This window comes from Branchiostoma lanceolatum, chromosome 2, assembly GCF_035083965.1.
Source record: "Branchiostoma lanceolatum isolate klBraLanc5 chromosome 2, klBraLanc5.hap2, whole genome shotgun sequence".
Taxonomy (NCBI): domain Eukaryota; kingdom Metazoa; phylum Chordata; class Leptocardii; order Amphioxiformes; family Branchiostomatidae; genus Branchiostoma; species Branchiostoma lanceolatum.
In genome coordinates, this window is record NC_089723.1 from 31,840,038 (window position 1) to 31,850,331 (window position 10,294).

Consider the following 10,294-nt stretch of genomic DNA (forward strand, 5'->3'; position numbering starts at 1 on the left):
TTGCTTTTGTTACACGCATCTGTGACTCCATGGTATTGACTAAAGGCAGCATTGTGACCTAAGAATCCAATGTTGGTCGCTTGGGAGTCCCGTTTCAAATTGCGATGACGTCACTGTCCGAACGTCTGCATATTTCCAACAATCCTGACGACTGGTTAACCAGCGGATGATCTAATTAGAAAGGCGTATTGGCGTCAACGGTTTGCAGACTGAGTGGAAATAATGCATTTATGATCAGAAAGCAGATTTTAGCATACAGTGATTAAAAGGCTGAATAATGGTTGCTCATTTGCTGCTTTTAAATATTGATTGTAAGGCAATAATGGTTTGACCTAGATTATTGTGTTGACAATATAATGATATCGAGTCTATCATGTTTTATAAGAGTTGTCCTTGAGTCTGCATGCATTTGTTCAAAGTGTATTTTTTGTCAATTTTGTATTCATGTGGGGCCTATCAACCCTGAAATTACTTTCAGAAGCTGAGAAATCTATTCATCTGTACCTAAGCCGTCGACTTCGGTTCCCCGAACGCTAATGTAGTTACGTTCTGCAACCTCATTGTTCGCAGTCTTGCTGATGGTCAAATCTTGTTTCCGCAGCAGAAGGGGAGATACGCTCAGAGAGAACACGGCCATCGCGATGTACAGGGATGAAGTAAGATGTGTATTGTCTTGAGGACATCAACTGTGATGGACAAATGGAATGCAGCTGTGAACTGAACAAGGCAACGGACACGCTGAAAGATGTGGATCATACACCGGTAGTCTCAGCACAGAGAAATTCGACGACTCTTGCGTAACCGTTCTAGTTCTACGCCTACAACATGGAGAACATTTCAGAGACTGAGCCGACGCTCTGTCCGTCTTCAAATGTCACCAATACGTCAACTCCGGCATGTTTTAACACGTCAGACGTGCAGGAAAACGGACCGGGAACCAACACTAGTACTTTTTCACTGCCGTACCCGCTGCCCGTGTTCGACTACCCCGCCAAAGTGCGCGTCATCGTCACGTTCGTGTTGTGCTTCGCTTCGCTCGTCGGCAACCTGCTGGTCTTCATCACGATGTTCCGAAATCGCGCCAGGAAGTCTCGCGTGAACTTGCTCATCATGCACCTGGCCGTGGCCGACATCTTCATGACGTTGATCGTGATGCCGCTAGATGGCGTCTGGAACTTCACCGTCCAGTGGTACGCCGGGGACGCGGCGTGTCGCATCTTGCAGTTCCTGAAGTTGTGGGCGCTGTACGCGTCTACCTTCATCCTGGTGGTCATCAGCATCGACCGCTGTATGGCCATCCTCCGTCCTCTCAGCTCGGCAAACGGGTACAAGCGGGGCAAGATCATGGTCGGCATCGCCTGGGGGGTCGGTGCGATCCTCAGTACACCTCAGGTAGGCCCTACAGCCTTGCCTATAGTTTCCCCTGCCAATAAGGTAATGTTCTCGGTGCTGTAGGGTTGTTGATAGGATAGCTCAAACAGTTATGAGTAGGTGCAAGTGGGTGAGTCTTAACAGTGTGTCCATGTTCCGTTCAAGCCACCAAAAACAAAATCTTTGTTTCACCAAGGAGTTTAAAAAAGTCTATTTTCTTTCTCCTTGGTTTCACAGACTTGTTAAGTAGTGAGAGACGCAGTTTTTGATGCCGCTAATCATACATCATGCCCGCTGCGTTCTCAGGCCATCATCTGGCGCCTGATCCACGTGCACCCCACGCCGGTCGTGACCTTCGTCCAGTGTTCCACGCACGGCTTCTACACCGCCGACTGGCAGGAGCAGTTTTACAACGCATGCGTGTTCTTCCTGGTCTTCATCTTCCCGCTCACCATCATGATCACGTGTTACCTCCTGATTCTCGTCAAAATCACCCGCAAGTACCGCGAACTCACAGGTCAGTCAGGCGAGCGAAGTTACTGCAGTGCTTTTCAAGGGCAACTATCCCATAACAACATGTTTTGGGTTTAGGTTAAGTTTGCAGTCACGCGCACTTGAATATACACACAAGTGTGACAGGGCCCTAAGGAGGGCTTTATGGGATAGTTGCCCTCGAAAAGTGCTGCGATGACTTCGCCCGACTTACCCCCACATTTCATTCTGGTGACGCGGGGCAGGGTTACGAAAGGTGAAGCATGATGCGATGTTAGGGTCAGGACCATAGGGGTTTAGAATGCTGCTTAGTCAGTGTATGGAATGAAGTTGTGTATTTCGACATGAAAAGACATCCGGATATCCAATCGGCGTTGTAAGTTGTCACGGAAACAATTGATAGGTGGTAGAAAATACTGACGAGCCGATTATCATAATCGTTTTACGAATGTCTAATGCATTTTTCCAACATCCAGATCCTACAGCTAACCAGGACAACATACTGCGCCATTCCGGGAGTGCTCGCATGGCCAAGGCCAAGGACAAAACCTGGCTCATGACCTTCGTCATCGTGTCGGCCTTTGTCATCAACTGGTCTCCGTACTACGTCATCTCCATCTGGTACCTGGTGGACAAGTCCATGGTGCACTACATCTCCAAGTCCGCCAGCCACACCCTCTTCATCTTCGGCCTGACCAACCCCTGCCTCGACCCGCTCATCTACGGCCTGTTCTCCATCAACTTCTCGCGAGAGTTCCGCCGGTGCTGCGGCCGGCTGAAGCGGCGAGACCTGACCAGCGAGAGCAACTACACCATGCTGACCGTCGTCGGTCGCCATGGCGACGCGTCGGGGACCAGAATGGCGGCGTCGGCCAGCACCCAGTTCGTCAGTACGGCCACCTGAGTCACTCGGGCGACAGTCAGCGTTTGTTCTGAGCCCCTTCACTTCTGTTGAATTTTCGATCTGACCTAGCCTTACGTTCTCTCTCCGCATTGGTCTCCGCCTTTGTGGCCTCTTAATTTCAAATGTACTATTCTGTTATCCGATCCCTGTAGTATCAACATTCCGATAAAATGAGCACTTAAACATCTTATAATTCATTTGCCTCAGGACCCATGAGGCATACGACATGCTTTATTTTGTATAATTTTTCAAATAACAAAATTTGAAGTAAACTTATTGCAGTAAAGGTGCGCAAAATGCCGGACATAAGACTATTCAGTACATTCATCTAAGACCCAATCATGTAGAACGTTGCGAGAAGTCAATTATTTTTCTAGACTGTATACTTCCATCTTTCTATTCTGAGGACCATGTTTTTCGGCAACAATGAGAGCGAACGACTTTGAAAATTAACAGTTTGATGATTTGCGGTAGCGACGTACAGACCACATGAAGAAAAGGACCGGTAGCGAGGCTGTCCTACCAACAGGCTATCGTATTGTCGTTTCGTAGTAGGAGTTTGTTAATCTGAAGGTCAGAAAAGGACCGCGGGACTGACATGTGTACATGTGCTTCTTTAGAAAAAGGCATAATCAACTGCAAGCAAACTTGCGCCTCGTACAAGCTGAAACACTGAAATGACAGTACCCCTATTTGGACATGCTATCGACGGAATGATAGATTCTGTGAGGCGTACATGTCTAAATTTTAAAAAGAAAACGTGCATTGTCTGAAATTAAAAAAGAAGTGCCCTCTATTCTATATTGATACTATTCATTTGAAAGTACGTATACCGTTACTTGTGAGAAAAGGCTCCCACCTAAAAGAATAACAATTTTGTGACATACAACAGAGATCCCTTGTGCCACTTGAGATATATCGTATATATACATTAGCCTCCACCAGGCTCCGCACGATCGCTGGGAAAATAGTAGAAATCGGCCAAATAGAATGAATACTAGTAGCCAGGGGTAGTCCGCTATGCAGGGAAGCTCAATAGGCGATCTACGGATCCGTCCATCGCCTATTGAGCTTCACTGTATAGCGGACTACCCCGTATAGCGGACTACCCCTGGCATACTATTCACTCTATTCAGCCGATTTCTACTATTTTCCCAGCGATCGGGCGGAGCCTGGTAGAGGCTACATATACATTGCTGTCTCGAGCACTACTTTGCTGGCAGTATAGTGGGCATGTTCCCTCTCGGTGAGGAAGGGCCTGGGGGTAAGTTTCCTCTTTTACCATATACGTATGATTGAGGACGGAATGACGACAGCTTTTGTGACGAATGGATGGATAAGAGTTATCATAAACCCTATATAACACATAAAGTTGAATCAGAGTGGCATTACTGTCACGATACATGGGGGACGTATTCCAACGATGCTATAACAATATATCGGTACTTATTCAAAGAGAAAGAAAGAGCATATAACTTATTGAAGTACAGTCGTGTGCGACGTGCGGTAGTTGTGGACAAGTGGTATATATCAGCTTGAAAGTTCATCTGTGTTGGTAAAAGTCATTCTGGAGCTGTACAGTCGAAAATTTGGGTAAGTCCAATTTTTGTGTTCACTTGGAAAGGACAGTTTAACCTTGTCCCATAAGTGGTATATATGACACTGGTGTTAGATACTAATAACGGTGACTGTGTTGTTCGTATATATAGATATTTATCTATAAACACCTGACTGAGTTCTATATGACTTGATGATGTTTCATGTTTAGGGTTGACGACATGGATCAAGGCGGGAGAGCTTGGTGTGAAAGGTTGCCCAAAATATTCTATTTTGTCTCTCATCGGGCTGGACCCAATCATTTATTGGATAAGTAAAGAACGCTTCATCAGAGAAAGAAAGAACGCAAGTAGCTGTAGATGAAGTGGTATGATTGTCGGTACCTCTTATTTATGTACCTTTTGCTGTATACAACGACACCGATGACTAGCATGTATTGCCGATGATGGTTAATGTGTGTAAACAAAGCATAATATCCTGCGTAAAAAGAAAGCGGTAGCGATCGATGTGTTAATGAAAGAGAACATCAAGTCTATGATGACGAACTTTCCAGACTGTTGATATACCGTCTTAGGCTTCAATGTACACACTACTAGTAATCTTTTAGCAGTAAATTTGGATAAACCAAGGACATTATATCCTATATAATGTCCTTGGATAAACATACCTCTCTCTAACGTTATGTATCTACTAGATATTTTGTGAAGGACATAATAAAGAGTGATGAAGCTGCGTCTGTCCTGTGTCTGTTCTCAGTTATTTTGAGCGCGTCTTATTTCGTCTTGGCAATGCCTTAGTAGATGTTCTTAAAGCTGAGCCATGATGATCTGAAAATCGAACATTTTTCAGGTACATACACATAAGTCATGACAGACGGCCACAGACCACAGTCAAACCTGTACCGGTGGCCACCTCTACATGAGGGTCACCTGGCCAATGTGACCACTTTTTGGTGGCACAGACAATTTATCCCTTTGACGCAAACATGAAGAATCCTGTTCGCTATGGTGACCACCCGCCCACATAGACCAGATTTTATTGGTCCCCTCAGTGGTCTTCATACTAGACAGGATTGACCATCTGCAATGGTCGTCGCCCTATAACTTAGAACAAGACAAATAGCTAGCCTCCATTGCAGTCCTTGTCCCCGCAGCGTTTTTTTTCTCAACTTTTTTTTGGGGGGGGGGGGGCGCCGCGTATCTGCTTGGGATCCCGTTTCCGTCGTGCTCCTGTGTCCGCTATAGACCCTGTGGCAGACACAGGGTCTATAGCCCTATAGCGGACACAGGGGCACGGCGGATACGGGATCCCAAGCAGATACGCCCCCCCCCCCCCCCACACAAATAAAATTGAAGAAAAAAAACCTGCGGGGAAAAGGACCAGCAGCAGACACAGGGTCTATAGCGGACACAGGGGCACGGCGGATACAGGATCCCAAGCAGATACGCGGCGCCCCCCCCCCCCCCAAATAAAATTTTGGAAAAAAAACGCTGCGGGGAAAAGGACTGCAACGGAGGCTAACAAATAGCCATCATTGCGCTACACACAAAGGTTGGAAACATGTGAAACGGAGTGTAAAAGATACTAGAATTACCAAGGAGATTTGATTAAACCTCCTTGGAATTACCAAGCGTGCCGAAAGTTTACAGCAGATACACGATCTCTTGGAAAAGAATTGTCTCATGAGACGTAGATTTACAGTCTGAGAGGATTCCTGGGATTGGTGGCGGTAAGTCAAAACGTCTCCGTCCCCTCCGGAACATGTCGGCATCGCTGAACTACTCACATGGGACCCACGGCCAGACAAATAAACGACTGACAGAACCGAAGAGTATTTTCTGGGGACATACGGTAATCAAAAACACAGAAAGCAATTATGATTCTATTTGACCCCCGGTGGTTATAAACAGCAGAACATCTTGTGAGGAAGATTGAGATCAGCCAATTTGGACTTGGCTTTTATCAAAACAGCTTTGGGCAAAATGGTGTTGTTCAAATTAGTTTGCCGTCAGTGCGTGAGTATAAAGGGTTATAAATTTCGAACTTACGCATGGGGAATGGTTTCCTTAGAAAGTTGTGCAAACAAAGTTTTGCAGAAAGTTTCATCAGAGGATACTACAGCGGGGTCCTGTGATAGTATGATTACCAAATACCAATTGTCACTGAACGGTTTTTCATACGGACAAAATGTTATACTGCGATTCTGATAAGGACCGTGCACGTGTTTTGTACCTGCAATCTACAATATGCGATCGAAAATACGAAATATGACTCATTTTTATGAGAGAGGGATCTAGTCTAACATTCAAATGGAAATTACCTGCAAGGAACTTGACAATGCTAGGACAAATTCTCGTAAGAATATTTCACACCACCTCCCTTAGCTGTATAAGGAATTATTTAGGGTGAATTTCCAAGTATCACTACTGTAGAGAATTCGTCACCCTTTCCACGGTTATCCGGCTCCAGAAACTCTTCTGACCAGGATGTGTGATATCAGGACGTTATCGATCGTCTCTTAGGAGATTAAGCGATAACGAGATTAAGGGGTTCTAAGACTAAGTTGTTCGAAAAATGTAAATACCCTTTACCGGAGCCTGTAGTTTGACCCTAGTCCCTCAACTGGCACTGGGAACATTCCGGTAAGTCGTGTTTGCGGTGTTGATCAATAGAACGGTCCACGGTACGGAGTTCTTGAATAAGATGAGGAATTATGAGTAACCACATATTAAATATTGATTTCTTGACAGCTGGAATATTGTGGTTTGTGTAATGAATCATACCACAACTGTGGCCCCGTCCTTCATCATATCGATTTGCGTTCTATTTTCACAGTAGGTTTTCCACACATTACGATACCTTAGTTTAATACCTAGCCGTAGCTTGTAAATCCTGATATTACTTTGATACATGTATCTTATATCCTGAGATCACTTTGTACACGTATCTTGTATGTCATCAGATTAAGATGAGTGGATTATGGACAACGGTGAAAGACAATCGTTTTCCTTGGTAGGTCGTACTGATTACTCAGTAACAGTCAAAGAAAGCCTTAATTTATTGGTTGTCAGTCGTTGTGGTTTACATGTAGGTCGCCAGATGGCGCCTATCTCCATGACTACACATGTCTATTGGTATGAAGCTCTGGTGAATGATGGTCAATGATGTGTGATATACGGTGTTGAAGAGTCGACAGCTTTCATACGTCCATGCTACTGGTGCATTCAAGTAATCCTCCCACGAATATTGCATTTTGTTATAAGATTCCCATAATCTGGCCTCATACATTAAAAGGAATACAAGTATTTATTGATGTTGAAGCCAGGTGATGTTTGTATGTTTCATTCCTAACCACATCATGACGATTCTACAATGGTTTGGTAAATGTCCATTACAACAGCCATCAGTGGTTGTGCTATATCAACAGATGCACTGTTTTCGGAGTCGTCAGGTTCCTCCAGCGTGAGAAACTGGGAGTCCAACAGACCTGGTGGCATGAAGTGTCCAGTCCTGCTCTCCAGACGACTTCCGATGACCTCTTTACTCCCTTTCAAATATATGAAAAGAATATCATCTGGCTTCGCAGAGCCAAGGTGTTGAGGTATATGTTGAGAAACATTCGAAATGTGGCTAAGATCCTGAGGAACTTGACCTGTTGCTAAGACTTGTCTGTAGGACTTCTTAAGGGCAGAACAGGCAAGAACACCAGATCTTCCTTCAGATATCCAACTGTAAAAGGTAAGAGTTTGTGTTGTAGGTTTTTAGATTGATGTATGATATGATGTTCCAACACACAACCAAGGAAGAAATTTCCAAGAGTAGCAAGAAGATACAGTTGTATCAAGGATAGCTTACTGATTTAGAATTGAGCTCAACAGACAACACATGCGGAGACCAGTCAATCATTATGACAGACAATCCTAGCCATATCGCTCGATTCGTTGTTGGCTTGCTCGCATAGGGGCCCTGCTCTTCAGCGACGGTAGACACGGTTCTGGCGCAGTCGCCACCAAAACAGCTTCAGCCAATCAGACGGTTTGCTAAACCTCATCTCAAGCAAAAGCGCAAAGGACGCTGGGAAGCTATCAACTAATCAGGTTACATCTCACATTGTTACAACCGCCAAATAAGGATAGCTCATTAATTATTCATGAGCAACTGTCAGCAACTGTGCCAGAACCGTGTCAACCGTCGCTGAAGAGCAGGGCCCCTACGCGAGCGAGCCAACGATGAATCAAGCGATAGGGGTTCTGCTTTAAAGAGGGTGGGTTAGCCATGCCAATCTTAATTTACATAGTTGCCTGCTGTGAGGTCTGTTTGTTTGTTTGTATTGCATACCTGGTAAACCATGTGACACATAATGTCTGGTGGGACATTCTCCTGTAGCATTCCAGGTGTCATCAACCAAGGAGGTTCCTATTTTAACCTCCTTGCATCAACCAACAAAAGACTGTACAGAAACCTACCTGCAAATAACAGTGTGCAGCTTTCTCAGCCATGGATACCTGTCCTATAATGGAGAGATCAAATTGAAGGACATTTAAAGTTTAAACGGAAGGAGCAAAGGATGCATGTCTTGTAAGTTACACTCTCCCATGCAGAGTCATCCTATCGCCTTTAATAAACCGACCTTATGTATATTAAAGGCCGCGAGACGATTCTGTGGGAGAGAAGGGTAGGCTACTACTTGGTCATGTATAACAATCAGTGGGAAAAGACAATAGACAGTCATTCATGACCATTCATATCATAGGCACAGGAAGATGTGTGAGTACATCTGGAGTCAACTTAAATGTTTTAATGTTTATTTACGAATAAAGAATCAATGAGGTGAGTTGAGTTCCTTCACAGTAACGAGTCTGTACCAACATCTCTATTATAGCCTGGTCCCAGTCTCTAGGGGTCGGCCTAGGGGTGTTTTACCGGGCCCAGTCTGCTTTATTGGACCGTTTCTGGTAGCCTTTCTACTTCGGCTGCCACCCTACTTCGGCTGCCACCCTACTCCCGCTGCCACCCTACTTTCGCCGCCGCCTTGGTGGCGAGCTAATTCAATCCAAGGCCGTAAGCCAACACCCCGAGCGGGCTAATCTGTCTGGGCGGGCAGGGGTCACTCCCAGCGCCGTAGAGATACCGGGGAGCCACCGAGGGTATGGTTTCCAGGCTAAAGAACATTATGATTATACGTTATGGAGTCTGTCCAACCTGGTCTGTGAGAGGCACCCCAGCAGACATCTTCTGTTTGTTGACATCTGGGTGGAACAAATCGGCATCTGCAAACTCCCAGGATAGCTTGGACAACAGAGATTATAAATCAGTTTAAAATCACAGCAGTCAGTATATCCGGTGGAATGACTAATAACGAGTATCTGTCTTCTTCAGGTTGATCAGGACGTGAGGTGACTTTAAGATTCAAATGAACAAAATTTGATTCAAATGTAACGTTACCTTTTCTGCCAGCGCCTGTCCAACAGATGTTCTGGAAAAGAAAACAAGAAGAAATTGGTCACTTACTATAGTACTCAAGTTAAGTCCTAGAGTAGAGTAGAGTAGAGCAGAGCAGAGCAGAGCAGAGCAGAGCAGAGCAGAGCAGAGCAGAGCAGAGCAGAGCAGAGCAGAGCAGAGCAGAGCAGTGCAGAGCAGAGCAGAGCAGAGTAGAGTAGAGCAGAGCAGCTATAGAGCAGAGCAGAGAAGAGTAGAATAGAGTAGAGTTTACGGTCAGGTAGAATGTTCTTCCAAAGCAAGGAGGTTAAAGAGCGAACGTTACTCACTTTCCACACCCACAAACGCCCATCAACACAACGATCATAGCGACAACAACTCTCCATCAGTTCATGACCCAATACTGCATAGATCGTCGTTCGGAGATTTAATAGGCAACAGCTGATCAGATCAGGTGGTGGTGGGTCATCCCACTTCCCACTTCCGGGTTTTCCCACTCTCGTAAAGCATGCTGGGAATTTTCATGACGTC

General features: G+C 45.3%; 2 protein-coding genes across 3 annotated transcripts; one reads left to right on the forward strand and one right to left on the reverse strand.

Moving 5' to 3' along the window:
* The first annotated feature begins 607 nt into the window (after positions 1–607).
* LOC136428641 (gonadotropin-releasing hormone receptor-like) lies at positions 608–3,000 on the forward strand. Its single transcript, XM_066418316.1, has 3 exons — positions 608–1,392; positions 1,678–1,888; positions 2,340–3,000. Exons 1-3 carry the CDS (start codon positions 826–828, stop codon positions 2,765–2,767), a joined length of 1,206 nt encoding a protein of 401 aa, XP_066274413.1. The 5' UTR covers positions 608–825; the 3' UTR covers positions 2,768–3,000.
* A 4,327-nt stretch (positions 3,001–7,327) lies between these two features.
* Positions 7,328–10,238, reverse strand: LOC136428659 (probable gluconokinase). Of its 2 annotated transcripts, XM_066418346.1 has the most exons (5): positions 10,093–10,238; positions 9,770–9,800; positions 9,527–9,613; positions 8,791–8,834; positions 7,328–8,053 (listed from the first exon to the last, which is right to left on the reverse strand). In XM_066418346.1, the coding sequence occupies exons 1-5, from the start codon at positions 10,128–10,130 to the stop codon at positions 7,681–7,683; spliced, it is 573 nt and encodes a 190-aa protein (XP_066274443.1). In that variant the 5' UTR covers positions 10,131–10,238; the 3' UTR covers positions 7,328–7,680. The 2 variants fall into 2 exon arrangements, with proteins under 2 accessions (XP_066274443.1, XP_066274445.1); XM_066418348.1 differs by lacking the exon at positions 9,527–9,613.
* Between the last annotated feature and the right edge of the window lie 56 nt (positions 10,239–10,294).

What these genes read in the sequence shown, in the direction of transcription:
- LOC136428641 (XM_066418316.1), top strand. Translation starts at nt 826, where the DNA reads ATGGAGAACATTTCAGAGACTGAGCCGACGCTCTGTCCGTCTTCAAAT. An exon ending in CGATCCTCAGTACACCTCAG is followed by an intron (nt 1,393 to 1,677) that starts GTAGGCCCTACA and finishes CTGCGTTCTCAG; the next exon opens with GCCATCATCTGGCGCCTGAT. An exon ending in CAAGTACCGCGAACTCACAG is followed by an intron (nt 1,889 to 2,339) that starts GTCAGTCAGGCG and finishes TCCAACATCCAG; the next exon opens with ATCCTACAGCTAACCAGGAC.
- LOC136428659 (XM_066418346.1), bottom strand. Translation starts at nt 10,130, where the DNA reads ATGATCGTTGTGTTGATGGGCGTTTGTGGGTGTGGAAA. An exon ending in GGCGTTTGTGGGTGTGGAAA is followed by an intron (nt 9,801 to 10,092) that starts GTGAGTAACGTT and finishes TTTCTTTTCCAG; the next exon opens with AACATCTGTTGGACAGGCGC. An exon ending in GGGTGCCTCTCACAGACCAG is followed by an intron (nt 8,835 to 9,526) that starts GTTGGACAGACT and finishes TCTCCATTATAG; the next exon opens with GACAGGTATCCATGGCTGAG.